Source organism: Passer domesticus, chromosome 8, assembly GCF_036417665.1.
Source record: "Passer domesticus isolate bPasDom1 chromosome 8, bPasDom1.hap1, whole genome shotgun sequence".
Classification (NCBI taxonomy): Eukaryota; Metazoa; Chordata; class Aves; order Passeriformes; family Passeridae; genus Passer; species Passer domesticus.
In genome coordinates, this window is record NC_087481.1 from 32889321 (window position 1) to 32912769 (window position 23449).

Consider the following 23449-nt stretch of genomic DNA (forward strand, 5'->3'; position numbering starts at 1 on the left):
CTGCTAACATTTGTATGGATCAACTACTGAGACTTTCAACTGATTTCAGTATTAATAAATACAGTCTACAGCTACAAATCTCCTCTTGGTTTCTGAAATGTGAGCATTATTGACTCCTTCATAAGATTCTTGTATCTGGGAATAGTCTGATGCTACTCAGGGACTTTGGAACTCTATGAAAATCCTTCAATGCTGCCTATGTCATCTGGTCACCATCCTGGGGACAGAACAACAGGAAAAGGGAACAGAGCATTCAAGGTATGTCAGCTGCACTGAGTTTAATAATTTGCCATAACCTCATCATATACTTCCTGTAGTGCACTGATCAACCTCCATCCTAAACTGATGATGATATCCAGGCTACTAGTGAGAAAGTTGTTCTGTATTGAAAACTTTGAGACTTCTTTTCAGGTTAAAATTAATTCTGATGAATATTGAAGCAGGTATATGTGCCACCACACTCCTTCCTTTTCAACAGGTCTTTTACTTCTCGTTGTGCTTGCTCTCATGTATTCATAAGCAGCAGTCATACACCCTATCCAGTCTCCTGAACTAAAGACAGACATAAGACAGACTTGGAACATGAATGAATATCACTTTTCATGGAATATGAATAATTCATTCCTCATCTTGGCTTGGGAATGCAGTGCGAGTCCCTGGCAGTTGGGAGGCCAAGCCATTTTAACCAGGTGAGATAACAGTGGTGCATTCTCACACTACGCTGTGTTCTACCTTTGTTCAGTGACCTTGGCACAAAAAAAGTCTGTCCCCAGTGCTGACTAATTCTTTGAGTGCTGCTCTGGTGAATGTCCTGCCTTCTCTACACAAGTCCCTCATATCTGCCCTTTAAGCACCTCTGTGCATGCACATTAGAGTTCTTCTGCCTCTCCTGACTTTCTCCCCTTAAAGGCACTGGACACATGACAACAGTGACTGACCTTGTGTAGAGCTCTAACTCACCCCCACCAAATGCAACCATCAGTGCACATGTTACAGTACCTGATGTTGATAAGGTAGAAAGCCATTTTTTGCCTGTTTTATATCTACCGCAAGAATCTTCTTCCCCCACATTTGTCCTAAAATCTAGTCAGATTCAGCATCATTGGGTCCTACTTTGATAAATTCTTCATCTGCCTAAATGTTTTACACTTGCTAATCCATCATCTCATGTCACAGTTCCTATTTTTATAGATTTTGCTCCTAGACATGAAATTTTGTGAACTGGTTCTTCTTCCAAGATTTTTTTTTGATCAAGATTAACCAAACCATCTTGAGAACTTTGATTTCTATATTTTACTTCCACTTTGAATGTAGGAATGTCTATTTTCATACATTTGATTCTGTTCATATTCTACCTTTGTCCTCAGATAGGAGGACAAATGTCCTCATCCCAACTTTTCATTAAAAAATGAAACCTATTAATTCAGGATTTCCCTAACTGCTTCAATTATTATCCATATCCCACCATCTGTTTTGCTTTTTCTTTGGAAAAAAACCTTCCTTTCAGGCTTCCTCTGCCTTTACATTCCTAGTTGCTTTAGTTTATCTATACTTGCTCTTTGAAATTCAATAGCCTTATTTACAGAATAACTTTAATTTACTCTTTCCTCTACTGTAAACTGAATCACTTATATTAGCAGCATAAAGAGTAAAATGCTTACCAAATGAAGAAAAAAATCTTTTCTGTGTTTTTTTTTGTGGTGTGAAAAGTTCATTAAAATGAAAACACAAATTATTATTAATTTTAGGGTAAGTCTATCCTATTTTGGCATTTTTGTAGGACAATACAACTGCTCCAGGCTGAAAGCCTCTGCATTTGGCTTTCATCATGGCATTCTCTGAAATGAATCCCTCTAAAATCAAGGATGACTGCATCCATGAATGAAAGTCAGGATGACTAATTACCAAGGAAACTGCTATTCAAAGGGATCACAACTCAACCCATAATTAACAAAACTCTAATTTATTTCTATCTATCAGAAAATAAGGCAGTGTGGGTTTCCTTCTTACTAAGATCAACAGATCATCCAAGACAAATTTTTGAGCACATTGTATACGTTGTAGGAAAATTACTGATTAAACACATTTGTTAATTTTGAATTCTGACAGTTCTAAGAGTTATTTTACATATGCAAGCAGAAGATGTAACATTCTTCTATGGTAACAGCAGTGCACAACACAGGCAAAATGTTTTAGGAGATTAATAATAACACAGGCTAAATATTTTTTGAGATTAAATTTCAACTTAACCTCTGCATTAATTCTTTTTGTGTAGCTGAGGTTTGTTGAGACAGAAAATTGCTATTATCCATAAACTGAATGAAATTATTAGCTGGTCTCTGTCAGTCACATTTCAGCAACTCCAAATGATTCCCTACACTGACAGTCTTAACTTCCAGGCTAAAATTTATTAGTTTCAGGATCTGGAAACAGCCAGCTCCTGATTTTAAGAAATGATCACCCATCATTAGTGTCCTTGAAAACACCAGCAGAGAAAACAGGTCTGGATGTAGAGCAAAGTATTTCTGCAGCAAGCAGAAATAAAACAACAATAGAATTTAGAACAGCGCAAAAGAGAGAACCTGCAGAGCTGATATTATTTTTCCAGGCTCAGTCAGGTTTGGAATGAAATGAAGATATATTTAATATAAAATCCTCATTTGACCATTTGTCCACAGTGAACACTATTTGGAAAATAAATTAGGAAGCTCTTACACGGTAGATGAATTAAAGACAGTCTTGTAAGTCTTAAACGTTCAAGTCTGTTGCATGTTTTATAAAATAAGGGCCTTGTATAATAAACTTTAACATTTAAAACTGCAAAAGATTTCTTTATAAATTAACTAGTCATTCCACTTCTTACATGAGTTCTGAAGCAAAGACATTTCTTGGATATTGCAATCACACCATTAAAAGTTAAGGGAGTGAATTGTTTTCTGAACTTCGTGTTGTGACTAAATGGTGATAAAATTCTTCCCAGAACTTCTGTAGAATGCATTCTAGGAAAGAGTCCCACAGTTTGTCTATGTTTAATAAAATTATTAAGCCTGTTTTGAAAATTTCTGTGTAATAAGGAAAAAGACCTAAGAAATGGATCTGACATGACAACTGGCATTATTTTTTTCATGCCAAATTAAAGGCTTAAGTAAGGTAAAAGTAGATAGAACCCAAATATCCCTTTCTGGTTTATATGTGGCACTTTGTAGGTTAAGCAGATCACTTATTCAAATGAGAAAAAAAACACATAGCTGGCTGGGAGACTGCACTGAAAATGCACCAAATACTACAGAAGCCAGATCATAACCTCATACAATCCCAGACTTTTAAAAAAGTAATTAAAAAAGAAAATCCTTTTAATAAACATGTCTTCCACTACAGATTATCTAGCTGAAAAAATTCCAAACTCATTTTTCTCAGCCTTTTTTCTCTCTCTCTGTGCACTGGACCAGATGTTACCACTGTCATTCCACCAACATTATTGCTTGTACCAGACTCCAGTTTGGTTTCTAGTCCTGTAATGAAGCACCTGCAATCTTTCTCATCCAAAAAAAAGTTAGAAGCAGAATTCTAATCTGAATCTCATCCAATGATGGGTGACATTTCTTTTTTTTTTCTCTTGGAAACAACCATCCAAGCTTTTTTAAGCCTCGTTTTCAAAGGCCACCATGTTTTCATAAAAAAGTCATTATTCATTTCATGTATCTTTTGTTTAAGGAAATGTTAAAAAAGGCTGGAAATTTGCAACCAAGTCTTTCTGCAGCAGTGAGTTGTTAACTTCATGAACATGGGTAAGGAAACTCTTGTTTTTAATGGTTCCTCCTCCTCCAGCTGTTCCACTGGCTGGGCTGTGCCTGCAGCTTGGATGGTGTCTGTAAATGCTTCCTGCAGGACTGGCACGACCCACAGAGGAAGGCAGTGAGCATCCCTATTACCTTTTATGTCTGCAGCTAAGAAAATGCTTGGACATCTGGTTAATAAGCTGGCTGAGGCTCTGCTGGCACCAGGGCACTGCGCAGCTCACCCAGGCCCATTGCACCATAACCCTGCACACGGATCAGCAGCTCTACAGCCTCTCCAGGCACCTCTCACAGACAGATGCTTGCTCACCTGTGGTGCTTGATGGGCTGGGTTCCTCTGTCAGGAGACAAGGCCTCTGGGAAAGACTGGGTGCCTGAAAAACTAGACTCCATAACTTTGTGCAGAATGGGCCCCGGGTGCCTATCTGGCTTTGAATACTGCGGTAGAGAGAATAAAATTAATTAATACTCACAAGACAAAGTACATTGTTGATGCTATTCACTCTGAATTCATATCAGAGCAGGGTAAGAAGTGCTCTAGTGCATTTTTAAATCAAAATGAGGCATTGCAAGTAACACATTCATTCAGTATTGTTTACACAGCAGAAAGGGCTAGTAACCATTACCCCCATTACCTTCTGCACATCAAAACACTGATATCAGCCCTAGCAGCAAAATTACAGACTGATCTGCCCACAATGATGGGAACAATGATCCCTTTGACTAGAAATCTGTTTTTGTGGCTGCCCATGCAGAGACAGATCACAAAACACATCTCAGAGGACAGCCAGCAACTTCTTGGGTCCTTTGGTGATTTCAGTCAAACACTGCATTCATCATCAGCAAGTACAACTATGAAAACCAAACTGAAACAGCACTTGTGTCATCAGATAAGTAAGAAAAATATTTGAATCCTATCCACAGAGCCAGATATCTTTCTGAACCAGCCTGAAACTTTTGACCTGGGAGTATCTGTGCAAGTAAGAACAGTGTAAACATAATTCTTCTTGTGGCAGGTGTGGGCGTAGGGCAGTCTCTGGGCACAGAGTGAGACACAAAGGTCTGCAAAGCAGACACTAGACACGAAGAACAGATTTGTTCTTCTTGCTCTGTGATTCAACTGCAATTTCAAAAAAGAAAGAAGAAAAAAAAAAGTCTCTCAACTGGTATGGATCCATAAAGTTGAAGTATAGAAAAAGCTGCACTTGGGCTTGTAAGAAGTTTCCATGTTGTTGGTGGCCACTGGGCAATATCTCAGAGACACATTTCCACTCAGATGTGAAAAATAAATCCCTTTTCAGACTTTTTACTTTGCATTACAACGACCTGCACTAAAACTAATAGGCCTGTTTTCCTTTTGCTTTTTATTTTTAGTACTAGACACCTAGATATCCATGCTGTCTTTAAAATAAATTGGTATCGTGGCAGCAATTACATGATGACACAGTTTAGAAAGAAAATACAAATTAAAACATTAGAAAAAAATCACAGTGGTGAAAAATGTTTGTTATGGTACAATAGCATAAAAATTCATGGAGAGGATAGTAAGCATTCTTTCAAAAGATAGTTCTTCATAATTACTGGTTTTGTCTAACAAAAGACCAGTTACTCATTAAAACAACAGACTATTATTTTTTGACTTTCACTTATTTTTATCTACATTTCTGTAGACTTCAGCAAGATCAAAAAGGAAAATCCTATAAGAATATTCTCTTTTAAAAATAGGTTACATGTACTTTTAGGGCAGCCAGTCACACTTCTTATGACCAACTCCCTAGATAAAATAACAGCTCTTCAAATTTTTCTCCACTGCTCTTCTCCCTCTTTCTGTTGATTGAAATACCCATGTTAAATAGAAAATAATTGTTTTTGTGCTTCTGAAGGCAAAGCTTAGTGGCAACATGCAAAATGGTCCTGCATGCATGAAGTAAACACAACTGAAATAAAAAGAAGAAACATATTCCACTCCCATTACTTTCAGTTACCATGATCTTAGATGTCACTTGTAAATGTTGTAGATAAAATATTCAGACAGAAATATGATTTTTAAGGTACTCACATCGGTGGAGGTTTTAAACTTTAATAGTTTCCCTGCCAGCCGCAGAAATAAAAGTGGCTTTGATTTCTGACCTGAATAAATCAATTTGAGCTATGTAAAGAACGGCTTGCCAGAGCCAAGAAGCTATTTCTGTCCTTTTTTTGAGTTTGCTCATGGCACAAAACTGAAGGCCTGAATGGCCTGCAAGACCATGAGTATGAAGTCAATCATGAAGAGCAGAGATAAGCTGTGCCTTTTGCTACATCCTTGTTTCAGGTGGATGTGGGCTGGAGCAGTGGCACGCAGAGACATTCCTCATCACAGCTGAGGATCACCAGGACACCAGAAGCTGCTCTGACGCTGATCAGCAAACTTTAATGCAGGTCCAGCACCAGCACCACTCAGGCATAGCCTACAAAGGGCATTTTTTTCTCCCTAACTAGACATTTCCCACCTTTTCAGATACACCACTTAATACACAATCATAACATTCATTACAATGAAAATGTGAATTAGAGTTTAAATTGAGGGTGTGAATATACAGGGAATTCTAACAATGTAACTGAACAGATCTGGATGCACCATGTTATTAATACATTTTAATATATTTAAACACAGTCAGGTTTGTTCTCCTTCAACTTGACTCCTAGTGCCACACCCATTCTCTAAGATCACCTCTGGAAAAAAACACCTTCCTACTTTTGTGAAGAGCTTAGAGCAGCATCAGTTGGTGCCCCCAGAAGGACAATATGGGATCCTTCCCCAGCCACACCCCAGCAGGGTCATCCTGCTGCTCTCACAGCTAGGTTCTCACCTGGGCTGAGCTTTGTGGAAGCCTCTGACTACTGTGAGCTGCTGCATGCTCAGCCATGAGGGAGAATAAGCTTTGAAAGGCCTGTTCCAATAGAAAGCATTACTGAAAGCTTATCTGAATGTGGGGTTTTTAATGGTTTTTTTTGCCTTCTTGGTTAATTATCTGTTCTTGTTTGAGCAATTACTGAAAAACACTGAGACATATGGCTAAATAAATTAAAGAATAATGATTGCTTTAAAAAAACCTGCAAATTTTCCATTTTTCCTTGTTTCATGGAGAAAATAATCTATTATGTGCAATTACTCAACTCTCTGACAATAAAAATTCCGCCCCCTGCTAGTTAATGGTAAGTGAATCTGTGAAGGCAGCCTGAGCCAGGAGACAAGAAATCAACTTTTGTCACTGACCTGCTGCATTACTGTGAGCACATAACTCCTCTGCTCTATGCCTTGAATTCCCTGTTCTGGAATGTAGGGCTCAGGGATAACAAATGCCACTGGAATATGCTACTGAGTATAAAATAAATAAATAAATGAATTTTAAAAATATATTAAATATATATATATATATATAGCAGTCTGAATGGCTAAAAATGAAAAGGAAAGTCATTCTTTTAATGACACTTTTGTATGTAGTAATGGAGCAATGCAATCCTGTGACAAATGTAACTCTTCTGGAAGAGTCCAGAAGTCTTTTGGCAGACTTACTGAAGCTTCAGTCAGTATCTTTGTAGTCTGTGGGTATAAGGACCAATAGCAGGCTGTTGTTTAAATGTTTAAATGCTACTGAGTAGCTTGACACTGCTGTCCTGGTGTTATGCAAACCACAACACTCATCCCTCCCCTGGGATTTACTTAGCTCCTCTCCTCAGTGATTCCCCCAAAACAGTAAAAGGTCCAGAAATTCACTTGGCACTGGAAGAGAGGTGATGTGGGGATGCCATTCCAGAAACAACTTAGAAGGCAGAGGGGTCAGCTTGAAATGACATTCAGAGAGGAGGAAAATTTTCTCAAGGAGGAAAAGAGCCAGATATTTTTCTGAGGGGGCTGAGCTTGCACAAAAGCACATCAGCTGGTACATTTAACATCCTTACTGCTCCCCTATGCTCTGTATGTTTTGTTGCCAGCACTGCCTCTAGACAGAGGGCAGTAAATTCGGGTTTGTCTATTCTGGCAGTTCTTCCTAAGTACCCATGTGATACAGAAATGGGAAATTTGTTCTTGATCTCAGCTGATAAATCAAATGGTAATTCTCAGAAACCCAGAGAGTACTCCTTTAAAAGATTTAAAGTATCTCTCGCTTGACATATATTAATTGCATTTCTATCACAGTGACTGAAAAGTTTTTATTTCCTACTACTATGAAAAAAAGGCAAAAAGATGCAAAATGAACATTTTTTTGTCCCTCATTATAAGAATTTCAGAAACCTGAAGCTAGTGGTTGCAAGCTAGTAGAAACAACTAGTGAAAATTGAAACCACACAGTACAGCATGAAAAGCATATTAACCACCTCAGAGGGACAGTGATGGGAAATTAATAGATCCCCTTGGTGCCATGGGAGAAGGTATTGAAAACCACGACGATGAAAAAGGCCACTTTAAAAAGCCATGACAATTCTCAGAATCCCTAAAGGAATGTCAAGGTTTCAGCTCTTTTAATTTTTTTTTCCATTACATATTTACCAAGTTGTGAGAATTTAAAAAGAAACCCTTTATATATGTGGCTCCTGCAGGAATCAGGAGCCACCCCACCTCCTCCTGCCACCTGCATGGTGTGTGAGGGTGCACCAAGCACTTGTCCTTCTAGATGGGGAGAATGACAATTTCCTTCCTTTTGCTTATGTGGAGGCCTAACTGTTTGCTGCAGCCTTTTAAATATCTCTTGAAAGGAGGATGATCTCTTTGGGAAGGGGTACATAATACTTGGGAAGCCCTAGGTTTTATGCATTAGGTGAAATTAATCTCAATCTCCTGTGTACCTCAAAGACTCTGGATTAAAAGCTGGCAGATCTCTCTTTTCCTGGCTGAATAATTATAGCAAGATTACCATGCATTAGTCTTTAAATCCAAGAGGCTAGAAACCCTAGCAAGAAACACCAAGCAAGAATTTAAGTGTTGCTGCCAGAATGTTTTGGAAAAGCAGTGGACTTGGAGAAGATTCAGAAAATCCTAGGAGCTGTGTTCAACCAGATATTTATGAATCCTTCTTACAGTACACAGTATTTTTCATCTCATTTGTACCTCTAAGAAAATAATGAAATTGCTACCGAGGATAAGACAGGTGAGCAGAATTACCAGTGAAGAGCAGCAGGACTTCAGAGAGAACACAGCTGTCCTGACAAAATCCACCCCTTTATTCCACTTTTCAGAACCACAATGGAGCAGAAGCAGAGAGTGGAGGAGGTGTAATGCACTTGAGTATGGGAGGAAAAATTACTTCTCTGAGATTGGTCAAGCTCTTTATAGCCACAAACCACTTAAACCTTGTCTGCTATACCCTGGGCCTTGGGAAATAAGTTAAACCTCCTTCTAAAGCAACACATTTGGAAAGATAGATGGGCCCTTCACTAAAAATAGCAACCTCTCAGTCAAAAGGTGATGGTTCTTTCAGAATTGTCATCAAAAATAAGGAAAAGTCACTCCTTAAGTGACTTTTCTCAGGTCTCCACAAAAGCATTCTCCTCTGCAGAAGAAAGAGCTGTGTGAAAAGCCTGAAAGCATCACCAGGTCTATTCAAAGCAGACAAGAGAAAAAATCTGGGATCATCTTCCAGGGAAAGACAGAAAGGTGGCAAAAATGGGAAAACTCTCTTTCTTGTAGGGGGAGCACATGGAGTGGGAAAAGAAACAACTTCCAGGATTATCGGAACCAAAATGCCAGATTGGAGGAGTAGTCTCCAGAAAGTAACTTCCCTCATTTATTTATTGATTAGCTCCTGGAAATGAAGAGAACTAGAACTTCTCCCCAGGCCCATGCAGTGGCAGCTGCAGATGGGAATGGCAGAGGGATCACACCCAGGCTACCTGATGCCCTTTCCGAGGGAGATCTCTGGTCTTTGAGGGGGACTCACTCAGCCATTCCTACAAAACACCTTTCCAAAGTCCCTTCTCTGCTGCCTCACCAAACCCCTGCCCTTTTCCCCCCTCCAATCTGGCAAGTTTTGTAAATCTTTCATGAGCTGCCTGCATGCATTCCTGCACAAAAATCTTCCTAACAATAGAAACTGTTATTACACTGTTACACTACATCCTGCACAAGGTCATTCTGTTTTTCTTCCTTCCTATCTTCCCAAAGGGAGAATGCATTAATGGCAAGGAGAAAACAGATGCCTGCCAACAGCCACAAGGACGAGAAAATGGTGTGTTAATTACCAGCACTCATAATGTCAGGCTGAACAGAAATAAAAACTGAAAATCAAATTTGGATTAAAATAGTAAATATAATGATGGTGTTCAATCTCTGTGTCCAGAATGTATGAACTGCTATTTCAGCCATTATGGCTATGGTTATGGCAAAAGAAAATGACAAAATATTGCACTGAATTACAGTGGGAAAATGCCAAAGAGCATATTCTTAGTGTTAACCAAGGCTTATTTCATAGGCTAGAACAAAAGGATCATGAACTTTACCTTTTGTTGCCATCGTTACAACCAACAACACTCCCAACAGCTCTTTCTTTTAGGGACTAGAAATAATATAAGGCTGAATGAATTGAAAGTGAGAGAAAAAATTGCACAAGGTTCCCCAAATTGTGATTATGTCAATTTAGTGGAGCTAGCTTCCTTCTTGAAAGAGTATATTTTCCCTGAATTACAAAGCATATCATGAGCATAGGAGCATCACAATGGTGAATACAGAACTTTTAGTGAATACAAGCAATGCTCTCACAGCCTCTGTGTCTTACCAGGGAGGCTCTGCTTACTCTAAATTGGTTAAAAGGGCTTACATTTATCTCTGAATTAACTGGATGTGAATTAGGAGTTTAGAAGTCTTTGTATAAGTGGGCATGAGTGCTCACTTTTGCTCAACTCCCACTATTTTGATGCAATCTGCAAATAAGGTAGTCATTCCTTTAAGCAGCAGTAAGATACTTGTTTTTAAAGAAAATGAGTTAATAATTTAGAGGTTATAATGAGTTAATAATTAAAGGTTTTAATACATCTTTTATATTTTCCTATTATATTGCTTACCAGGATCCTTTTTCCAAAGGCTTTGTTCAAAGTAAGACAGGGCTGATTGTGTGTGAGCAGGGGAAAGAAAATGACATACACTGGAAAATATCTTCCTAAAAAACTACCAGGGCTAAATAAATTGGTTGTCTTGAAATTCCTTATTTCAAACAGCTTTACATATTTCATGATTGGGAGATTGTAATGACTTACATATAATTACATTCAGAAAATGATTAAATATATTTCAAATTTAATTTGAACAGACTAATTTCTTTCTGTAAACTAAAGTACCTTTAAATAAAGACCCAGAAAAATGAGACCATCTGCACGGTCTTCCCTTGGGCATTTGTTTACATGAGTAAATTTAGTTCTAGATTTGGAATTTACTCTGAATTAACTGTGACAAATCTCTATGTTTTTTCATGCAGGTCCATAAAGTATTGGAAGGCATGGCATCACTTAAGTTCAAGGACCCTCACTACACATGCAGACATGTATGACCTCAGGTATTGCAGGAGACTATAACAGCAATCTCCACTGCTGAAAGCAGAGCTGGGGGGCTCAGCAAAGCCTGCCACACGAACAAAATGTACCAGGATCCATTGAAATAACTTCAGAAAAAAATCCCTGCTTTCCATTAAGAGGCCTGATAGAAGACATTTTATGAAAGAGGTGAGAATTGTGGTTCCCATTGCTCAGATGTTAATAGCAGCATGACGATGTGCTGCCATCAGCAGCAGGAACTCAGCCAGGCTATTAAGTGCTGTAGCTGGCAGGATTACTTACATTTTGCAGCTGGACTTGGCTTTGTGCCATACACTCCGACTTTGCCATCATGCTGGAAGCATTCAGGCTGTAGGTTTTCCTATTCTGTGTTTCTTTCAGCTGTTCATGAATCTGCTTGGTTTGCTTCCTGCAGAGAGAAATAAAATTCACGTAAGGAAGAGCTCGCTTGATCTTCTGCTATAGCCATGGTACTTTTATAGCCACAGCTCCCTTTGTTCAAAACTTCACCGTGCTAGATGAGCCAGCTGAGCTAATTCACTGATGTCTGATATTCCAATGCAGCCGTTGTTTCCTGGCAAGGCTTAACAAAGGGGAAAAAAAAACCCTCTCTTGTGTTTTAAAATACCTTCTATTCTCAGATTACTACAATAGTGTGCTCGTTGTGCCACTGCAGAGTTTTGTAAGACCATCTATTGCACATTTAACAATAGCTTGCAAGTCAGTCTGAATAATAAAAAAGCATTTTGCTCTGATTTGGAAAAAAGGTTTTGGCAAATAAAACAGGCATTAGCCCCTGCTGGCTATAAAAATTGATGAAGAATCAAAGATTTCTGCTGGCTGATTAGACTTGACCTATAACACATCTTGTATTGTACAGCTTCTGCTTACATGCTTAAACCTGGAAAAATGTCAGTATGGCCACTGAGACTGTGTTTTTGAGTTATTATACTATAATCCTCCCTGTCAGAGCTAGGAATACCTCTGGATGAATCCCTTGCATTATTCAGGAGATAACTATACTGTTAACAAAGACTTTCTGTTTCTGCCACACTATACTGAGTGGAAGTGACAAACAGTTTTTAAGTTCTGTACATGACAGAGGATATGAGACAGCAAACTTTAAATATTACTTTTATCTTCTGCAAAAAGTTATCTCAGCTGGGCAAAAACTGTTAGCAAAATACATTTAAGCTCTTTTATCAGTTTTTGTTTTTTTTTTTGTGATAAGCTACATTGTCTGGGACTATCAGCTTTAAACAATGATGAGCAAAAACTTCACAATACCATTTTAATTCTTTCCTTCCCTGCTTTCTTTCTCTCTCTAGAAGATGCATCTCCAGCAGTGAACCTACAAAGTCCTTGGAAACGACCCAGTAATGTCAGGGACTCACCAGCGGCAGCATTTCATTATACCACCAGCAGGTTTTGGACAGCAACTGGTGCTGAGCCAAATTCCCAAAGGAAGAGATTTCTGGCAAGTATTTAGAAGAGATAAAGAAAATATTGCCTTTCTATATAGAAATTTAAATTTCAGCAAAGCAGCTTCAGCAGCATTTTGAAACATTTCTGGTTTGATTTTGGAAAGCCTTATGACATCATTAAATATGATAGGATCTTGTGTCAGATGGTGAATTTGACACTGAATGAATTATAAAATTAATTTTTTATTTGCAGTGGAATCTCTGTCTACTGCTGGAAGGTATAAGAAAGCAGAGGAAAAGGACTTATGCGTTCAGTGGAGGGGCCTGTGAGAGAGGACAAGTTCCCTCAATACCTAAGTAAGTAGTGAGAAGTATCACAGTTCAGATATTCAATTTTAATAACATAGTTTTAATAATTCTTGAGTCCCTCTGTTTTGGTTCAGTATGACACAATGTAAGTATTTGCTTAAATTCAACAAATTGTAAGTAGCTGCTCAGAAGTGTTTGTTACAGCTCGTGTCCTGAGTACAGATCATTAGCCATAACAAATCCAGAACTCTAAGCACCTCTTAGGCTTTCTACTTGCATCCTATCTTGAAACAAATGCAAAGGAATGAATTCATATTGCAAGCATGTTACAAATACGAGTGGCATGTTTTGAGTATTGCTAGGAGCTCATAATTAGTAAAATCTATGAATAGAGGTAGGTGAGGAAACAATTTCTCAAAATAATTTCACAAAACATTCAAGATTTTCTTTAGCCAAAACTGGTAGAGTTCATATTGGAATAATCTGAATAGATATATAATCTGAAGGGATATAGCGTCAAATTAAATTAGTCAGTTGAGTCTGAAACATCTCTTTTTAAAATGTTTTTAATATCCCCTAATCTTTGAATCCAATGAAATTGAACAATTTAATTTGTAAAATGTCTAAATGAGCTCTTCAGCTTTTCATAAAATTCCAGTGGAGATTCATAAAAGCAACTTTAGCGTTTTTAGGAACAACTATTTTGTGACCAGCTTAAATTACATCCACTGAGGAAATGAGCACATCTATTCCTATGTCCTACTGGAAAACCAGCCTCCTGCTTGGTCTCCAGAATGGTTATGGAATCTTCAGGAATTTTTTGCATGACTTCATGTAAGGTATGAACAATGAGAGTGAAACATGATCACAGCATCAGATTTTGGGAACCGCTCATAGATATACAAAAATGACAATTTAATCAGGAAAATTACAAAACAATATTTGCATTTATTTATAAAAATAAATAGAGTTGTTTCTATATTTATAAACATGTGTAAGTAAACTGTAAAAATTCAGCCTCACTACTGCAGTCTTCAACATTACAATTGAAACTCCTGAAGGTAATTTGCTGAGAAAAACAATCCAATCATTAATTTCCTTTTATGTTCATGCAACCTAACATTAATATCAGGTTTATGCATATTCATCTGGCCAAACTATAGGATGCACAGCTATAAAACTAGAAACCATTAATAATTCAAAGTTACTTGCTGATTAATAAATTTATTTTATAAGTTTTGTTTTCAAAACAAATGGGCTTATGTGTTCTACTTTAGAGTTGTTTGGCAATGAAGTGTTCTTACTTCAGCAAGAAATAAAGTCACTAGTCATTTGTAAAAGTCTAAGCTGTAAAGGGCAGCCCATTACTGTACTCTTCATCTGTTGCTAACACTTCCAGCACTTTCTTGATTAACCTAAAAGGAATAATTGGAAGGGCACAGAGTTTAATTATAGTTCTAAACTTTCTCAGATTGAATCTATTTTAAAAAAGGACTTTTAATTCAATGGCATATAGGGAAGTGCCTATTTCTACCAGCTGGTATTATAGAATTGTTGGACTAAGTAAGTCAGGATCTTCATGGAAACTTTTCACTGTTCAGAGTTTCTATATCTGTTTGCAGTATTCTAAATTTTTTGTATATCAAATGAAACCCCAAGATAACCCCCAGGCAGGAGGAATGCTTTGATAATCCTTAAGCATAGTCAGGGTCCATATGCCTGATAAAGAAGCTCCCAAAAACCTGCTGACTCAAAGCTAACATATGGTAAGTGTTGAGGCACTTCAAATTTGTTGGATTTTACACCTTCTTAAGACACTGGCCAGTGTTACATTTACAATTTTACCTGGGCTCCATGAGACCCAGTCTAGGCACTTCTGTTCCTCTTTGGACAGCACCAGATGGAGCCACAGCCAGGGTGCTGGGACTGATCAGTCTCCCTTGCACTGCCTGAGGCCTCCTGACTGAACCAGAGCTGCTCATTTTCTCCCCAAACTTCAGTTCCCAGAGCCTGGCACCAGCTGAAGAGCACTTCAGCTCTTCTCAGTAACTCTCATATTTATAATCAGACAAAGCCCCAGAGCCAACACCCTCACCTGCTCCTGAGTTATGATGCACTATTGTCCTGTAAGCTCCTCTTTCAAGTGTTATTTCCACTCACTATTTTCAGACTTGGCTCTCCTCACCACCAGGGTGTTTTTCAGGCTGTTCCAGCCCAGCTCTCACCATTCCCTACAGCACTGCAGCACCAAGAGGGGCACTGTGAATAACAGAGGGGCTTTTCATTCCCAGTACGCTCAGCCACTGGCTGCATGTTCTTCCTACTGACAATCCCATCCTGCCTTTCTGAAACTCTCTTCATCAGCAAAACCCTCAAGCCTTTCCAGGGAGATTCTCACTCACTCTTCCTTCTAAGAGCTGCAGATCTAAAATGCATAATGACATTCCTAATGGCAGTGCCAAAGTGCCTGTCTCTGCTCACATTTGCACTACAACCAAGGAGTTCCCAGGGAGGAACTGTCCTGCCAGTCTGTCCTTCCCAGCCAGCATCACTGTCACTCTGGATGTCCACAGAACAATTAAAGAAAATCCCTCAAGACATCAGAATAATTTAGAAAAAAATGTGAACTGACTCAAATCTTCACTCATGGCCTACCCCTGAAGTCTGAGGGGAAGAAAAAGGGGTAAAAAAGACCTGGTGACTTTTTTTTATTCCTCCCCTCAGTTAAAAAGTCAATTTAAATTTTTTTTCTAAATAAAATCCAATCCTCATTAGATTTCCTAGACATTAAAATAAATTCTAGAAAGGGGGTTTCAGGTAAACATTCAAACTTTTAAATAGTGCCAACCTTCACATTTTTGATGTTCAGCCACCCTGACTAGCCCCATGCAGGTACTTTTTTACATTGATTTGTGTTTTCTCATTAACTCCAGCTGGAACAGGAATGAAGGATGACCACCATAGAGAACATATTTATTGATACAGGGGCACTGAGAAGCATGTAATGTAACTGCTATGAGGTTTTTGCAACTCAGATTACAAAAAAAATAAATATTATAAAATAATATTCAGTTGGGAAGATAAAAATAAGAGAGTGGACAATATTTCACTTGAAACTAGTTTAGTCCAGATGATTTCACTGCTTGAATAGGACAAAGTGCTTCTGTGTTAGAGACACTCATATGCATCTTCAACAGGCTGCTGTATTAGCTACAGGTTACAGATACCTGCAGAGGACTTGTTTCTGCATTTCTAACTTTACCTTTGTTCTCAGCATACAGAAATGGACATTCAGGGATATGAAATGAAATGCAAAAAGGAGATGGTATGTTTAAACTATTGTTTCCAGAAGAGCAAAGTGATTATTGCACTGATGATAAATGACACAAAATTATTACTGTCAAAAAAAGAAAAAAATAACTGGATATGACACAATCTATTATTTTATGATATCAGAAAATAGTAAGAAGAACACATATGGCTCCTGTTTATGTTTTGGGGAGGACTTAGTGCAGCCATGGGGAGCTGCTGTAGGCAGACCAGAGATAACAGCAACTTCACAAGGAGGGGAGAAGCTGAAGAACTCTAAGGCTGTAAAAAGGAGGGCAGCTGAACCCCAGACACAGCAGAGGAAGGCTCTTACTTTGTTTTGAAGTAGAAGGCTGCACAGAGCATGCCCACCACGACGATGCCGAAGACGATGCAGGCGATGGACAGCACCTGGCGCTGGTACACCTCCTCGCTCTCTGTGGACAGCAAAGGCAGGGTTAGGGAAGCACAGCACACACACCTGCCAAAAGGGGCTGAGCACCTCGTGGTGTCACTAATAACAGACAGACACTTGGGGGTCTGGGCTGGATAATTCCTCTGCAGAATGGAGGAACCCCTTCTCTGAACTCCTCCTCTAGTAAGGTTCATGCAGCTGTGGCCTCCTCGGGATTTTTTAGACAATAGCCCCAGTACACTCTGAGAGATACATAATAATGACAGTCAGGGCAGTTTAATCTTTTCTCTGCCCTACATGGTGGTTTTCAGCTTTTCTCAACAAAGATTTTGCCATCAATAGGATAAATACCCTTACCACCATGGAGTTTTTCTGGCTTAAGGAAAGAACAATCAGAGCTCTTCTAATGTCCCACAGGAGTCAGAGCTCTCCTTTACCTACCCCAAAAATATAAGAGGTTTTTTTTAATTTGAGTGGTGATTCCAATGCCTGACTCCCATGTCCTAAAGTTTATGCAAAACATGCCTGAGTAAAAAATCAACTCAATGAACTTGCATGGAATCCAATGACTATTTTGCTATGGAGCACCAGATATCGCTTTGATAGGTGTTTAGTTTAAAAAAATACAGATTTTCTTTTCTAAATAACTTTAAAACAAACAGAATGAAAGTAAAAAAAAATAAAGAAAAAAGCTAAGGAAATAAGAGAAAACACTCATTCATGACAGCAGACAGGAGCTGATAAACAACTGGAGACTCACACATTCAATTCAACAGCTCCTGAAGCGTTATATTTTATGTTTATTCTTCCAACTGCTTTTCTAGTTCAAAATGCGAACATGCCAAACAGACTGCTGTTTTTAAAGATCAGTTTCTCCAAATATGCAACGTAAAAACCAGTATTTTCATCCACAGATTCCAGGTGTAAAGCCCACAGGTGGGATGATCAAAGCACAGTACAAGCCCTGCATGCTGACAAACCCACACTTCCCTCCTAGGCTGGAGCTCCTCAGTGCAGGCTCCCCCACGGATGTGAACACCAGGCACACATGTCAAGTAGGTGGCAGCAGCTCCAAGTTTGTAGCTCTCAGGTTCACAACAAATATTGTATGAAAACACCAAGGTAAATCTAGGCAAATCACTAAAGACTATGTGCAGTACCCTAATCAGTACTAATTAATAATTTTTCAAGAATGAATATCACAGTGCTATTACAAAACATTTGGAATCTTAAACACAAGCATCTGTCTCTCGTAAGACCCAGTTATTATTTTGTAAGCTATTAAAATAAAGTTACAGTATCAAATCTTGATTTTTAATTACTTGTCTACTTTCTTCATCAAACACCACCACAGTGATCTAAAACAGAAAATGTCCTCAGCTTCTACTGGCAGTTCCCCATCATTTAAATTTGAAATTCCAGAAGTTGTACTTCTAAAATGCTATCTTAAAAATAAAACAGAAGCAAATACACTTTTCACCTGTCTAAAATATAACTGGATAAATTGTAATTCAACAGGAAATCCTGTTCACATTGCACTAAAAGTGCTTCCAGTACAGCTTTAGGCCTATTCCTCAGTGGGAGGTACAAAATCTGGATCTAGACAGTAAATCCTTTCTGGCACTGAATGAAATGTTTGGTGTTTCATGTCTTTTGCTTTATTTATTCGTTTGCTGTTAAAAGCAATTGTGCAAACACAGTTACTCACCTTTCATTTCCACAGTAATAGACAAATCTAACAAATTTGAATTTTTACATTGCTGTAATCACACTCATTAAAAAATTCCTAATTTCAGCAATTCTTAGCCTGTTCTGCCTGAATAATGATGTCAGCACCTACTCCCTAAGCCCTAAGTAAACCATACATAGAACTGCAGTTTCACTCAAACATTCCATATAAATAACAATTAAAGAATCTGTTCATAAAAATAAACTGATTTAAGTAATGCATGCACTAGGCTTAATTTTGATTTTCTTCAACAGAAGTCCTCATTAAATACTTTATTTTTTCTCTTGCTATTTCTTTTTGAGAAATTGGGAGTTTAATACAGCTGTGCTCTTTTGTCAGTCCTGAGTAGTGATCACTGCCTTGTTAAAGAAGCTTCAGAATAAGCCTTTCCAAGATAAAAGCAATTCAGGACCAGACAATATTATCTTGCTGAAACAACTATGTGAAGATTTAAGTCTTTTGTGCAGTCAGATTAATCCCTGTCACCAGCTTTCAACACATGCTGATCAATATTTTCTTTCCTTTTTGTTTACTTTGTACAGTGCATCTTTAAAGAAGTACTTATTGATTACCCACATTCCATTTCTCTAGACACCTTTGTTCATTTTTTACATCCTGCAAATATTTATTTATGTATTGGATTCCACCATTTTTTGTCTCTAACATCTTTAAATATAATCAGTTCAGCAATTTTCCATTCTCTAATCTTCTGCAGTGGCTTTATTTAAAATTCACCTTCTTACTATCAGCAATGCAATCTGTCTTTCTCTGCAAACTATGAAGGTCTCCCCATGATTGCCTTGATCTAACCTCACTCCTGTGCTAAGCACAGGTAGCACAGCTGGGATCCTCTCCAGACAAGGAGCATCAAAAATGGCTCCAATCTGGAGATGGCTGTGGCCAAGCACTGCGAAGCACTTGGGCCCTCACAGAACAGAAACCTGGAGAAATTCCAAGTGTGTAAAAGAGGAGAACTGCATATTCCTTCTCCTTCGCTCAAGGATTTGCATCAGCTGGTGCATACACGTATTTACATACTGAAACTAACTTCCCAAGGTAAACTAAATTGTGACTGAAATGATAAGTCTCTCTTTATTCACATATATTCATATATTCCTTGTGAAGTACATCACCTCAATTACAGTCTGTTGAAATAAATACTCTCGGGAGAGGATTCCTCATTTAATGAGCAGCCAAGAAAATATTTCTGCTAAAAACCAAAATATAAATTGCCATGGATATTCCTGCATAATCCACTGGAGGATTAAGACTACAGAACGTGAATTTCACCAAGCATTCAAATTACAAAAATACACAACCTCTACTGAGAGAAATACAACCACAGTGCTGAAAATTAATGTAGTAAACTGTTTAGGTGCAGACTATTTGTTTAATAACAATTACGGAAAGAAAGGTCTTCTCAGAACACAAAGACAAGACAAACTCACACAGAACATGGTGCCTGTTGCAAGGCTGAGCTCCCAAAGAAAATTCCCCATGCACTGTTACATGTGGAGCCCATTCTCAGTTATGCTATTGATTGTTTCTTATTTTCCAACCTGCTACAAAGTTTTCTAAGCTTATGTCACTCATTTGCTGCTACTATAAAACACAAAATGACTACTGGTGACCCACTGCTCACAGCACAGTTAAATTTCATGTACATTATGAAAAAAAAAAGGTACACGTTATATTCCAGGTCCTGGGGATTTGGGTTTTTTAATTCTCTTGCTCTTTAAAATTTACAGTCTGTACCCTGTTTGCTTTATCCATGTGGAAAGACCCACCCAAGTATACACATATTTCTTTAGAGGATTAAAAAATGTAGGGTGGACACATTTTTCTCATGGCTATTATTTCTAAAGGATATAGTAGGTTTTTTATTGTACATAAGCTGAAACTGGTCTCTTCTTTTTGACTTTAATATAAAAGGAAGAATGCTGGTACAAGGTCCTTGAGTATGATTATAACCATAATACTGAGGAAAAAAAATTAGTTAATTAAAACAGATTATGCTAGGCTTTGTCAGCACCTAAATCCACAATATCATTACCAGCCATAATCACTGGATCCTCTGGTTCTATTGTGTGTTTTGAGTTGAAATATCTTTGAAAGGGATTTCAAATCTGAAGAACAGCATTGTGCATGTGGCCTATACAAAACAATAACAAAACAAAAATAGTAACTTTCCCCCTTGTGCTTATTTCAATGGCTTTTGAATAAAAAGCTCAATATGGTCACAAGCATCACAGAGAATAATTACTGACTATTCAAACCAAGCCAACAGAGGAATTACGACATTTACCATACAAATGCATTACTTAACCTTTGCTCTGTGATGAAAATCACCCCCACCATGAGAATGAATAAAGGTGCAGATTAATTTTTATGCTGAAACTTTTACTCCCAGCCCCAAAAGCACAAACCCAGTATCCCCTTACCTTCCTCATTCCCTGCTCCCAACAGAACCCACTCTGCACTACTGCAAGTAACAACATGCTATAAACAAATGTCTTTTCATTGGTATACATGAAACCCAATAGCTTTCCATGTGCACAGAGCCAGCTTTTCCTCAACAGATTACAAGGCAGCATGCAGGCAGGGCTTTGGGAGGGTTTTTTGTCCCCATGCAAAATCTGAGCCATGCAGAGGCAGCGAACTGGGCGCTGTGATCTCTGCTGTGACCTCACTGCCACACTTTTTGCACTTCCCTCCACGCCCTGCCCATACCTTTCCTGCCACACCTTGATTCCACATGGTATTGGAATATCCTGCAGAGCCAGAACCTCACTTCTGAAGTGAACCTCACGAGTATCATTTGGCACTTAAACCCTCTTTGCTGTCCAGCCAGCAGCCTCAAAGTTCCACAGACAAAAAATGGAGGAGGACTACATGGAAATATCACCCACAATATAAAGATTTACAATAAATTATGGATTCCCATAAGATAAAAGAGAGTAGTTAAAGCATGTTTCTCAATAGAGCTAGATTTATGCGTGAGAAGTACTGAACTATATACAGCATTCTAAATTTAATTCATGAAGAGAATAAAAAAAGCCTGTATGTTCCACAGAATCCGTGATTGCCTCAGCATCAGACATTCCAGTCTCCCAAGAGTTTTCTCTGTTCTTGCACTTGCAAAAACCTACTGCACAGATTCTCTGCCATATGCTGTGGCTTGTGCTAAGGCAGAGCGAAATGGCTGAGATGCTACAAGGCACAGTTCACAAATTTCTTCTTTGACCTTGACTAAGTCAAGACCCTTGTTCTTTTTGTAACCATAAGGATACTGCCTCTTCCATTGCAGGGATTAACATGATAAAATGTAATATAAACATATTAACCTCTAAAGAAGTCTTTGCAAATACATGAAATAGATAAACCCACCCCAGACAACTCTGTTTCAACATCTTTAAGGGCATATGGATTACTTCACATAAAATATCATGGTTTTTTCTAAGTCTCAGCTACTTTAAAAAAACCACAGAGTTTTCTTCCTTAAGACTTTGGTCTGTCTGGGTAGAATTTCCCTTTTAAAGGGATTCAAGACACTTAGGTCCCCAAACCAGAAGCAGAAATTTTATCTGCTATCGTTTATGGAGAGGACAGAGTCAAGGTTAATTGAACAGATTCCCATCTCAGACTGGAAACAAAGCAAGCTGACTTCTGCTGGAAGAAGATCATAAAACATTTCACAGTTTTCACCGTGATTCTTTCTTGGGAAGAGCTGTTCGATAATTCTGATTGCAACAAAGATGAACAAAATAATTTTTTTCTCCTAGTGGAACGTCTACAGCACAAGGATTTTAATGAATGCAAAGTGAAATAGATGCAGCCCATTATATACTACAACTGCATGATATTTACATTGTTTGGCTATTGGCATTTAACACTGGTGAGATCATTTCCTGCATACACAGAAGACAAAAGGAAAGAAAGACTGTTCAACATGTCTGACCGACCTATTTTGAGTACTTGATTCTACAGCACTAATGCTACACTGGCACTGGTTTTGCATGAGATTAGAAATGAAGCAATGAATTAGGTGTAATCACTCACCATGAAAAGAGATGCAAAGGTATGTGCTGTAACTCTGAGGCTGAGCTCTCAGTTTTAGGTTGCTGAGTGAAAGGTTAAATCTCAACCAAAAAGCAATGGAAAAAATGTCCTCAAATAAAATGTGCTGAATGCTGAAGAGTTATCTGCAAAAAATCCCAAACAATCAAAAAAACAAATGTATAACCTTACAGAGATCTTGGGTCGTCTGTGATTCCAGCAGGAGTGAAGGTGCCAATATCCTTAGGAAGTACTACTTGTTATAAAGTGAAAATCTGATTAGCACATTTAAACAGCAAGATCTTAATTCTGAAGGTAAATTAATTTTAACTTCAGTATCCTAAGAAACTATCTTTTCTGTTTATCTGCAGGCAACTTGGGATTTGCGCCAGCTACCTCCATAACTCAAATCTAACAAACTCTCAAAGCCACATCTAAGTACATTCACTGCAACATATTCATTAAATTTTAGGCTTGAAACAGCCCCACAGGAAGCTAAGGGATGAGAGGTAACCTTTTCCTTTTAGGAAAAAATCTTGTTACAAGTGCTTTTGTATTGACAATTTACAAGTAAGAAAAACCAATCCTATTACAAACTTTACCTATTTTCCTTTTATTTCCAAGATGGATATGGTCAGTCACTAACCAAATTCACTCCCTAAATCTCATCAGTTCTCTGTGTGTGAGCGCTAATTTTCCTTGCTGAACAATTCAGTTTTAGTATTATAGCAATTCTAAGTTTCTCCAAGACTTTCTACTGTTGCAAAAATACACCCAGTATGCCAACCTGTAATACATTTCTATTACATACTAATAAGAATTAAAATTACATATGAACCTTATTTTTTAGCCTATTAATTTTTGATACAATCTGAATATATAT

General features: G+C 38.1%; 1 protein-coding gene across 7 annotated transcripts in view; it reads right to left on the minus strand.

Moving 5' to 3' along the window:
• Positions 1-23449, minus strand: part of NRG3 (neuregulin 3) — a 695884-nt gene that overhangs the window by 18093 nt on the left and 654342 nt on the right. For all 7 annotated transcript variants that reach the window (XM_064430253.1, XM_064430250.1, XM_064430251.1 and 4 more), the window contains 3 exons: positions 16701-16803; positions 11607-11733; positions 4108-4235 (listed from right to left, as the gene is read on the minus strand). In XM_064430253.1, coding sequence (XP_064286323.1) covers positions 4108-4235; positions 11607-11733; positions 16701-16803 — 358 coding nt within the window. The remainder of the gene's footprint in view (positions 1-4107; positions 4236-11606; positions 11734-16700; positions 16804-23449) is intronic.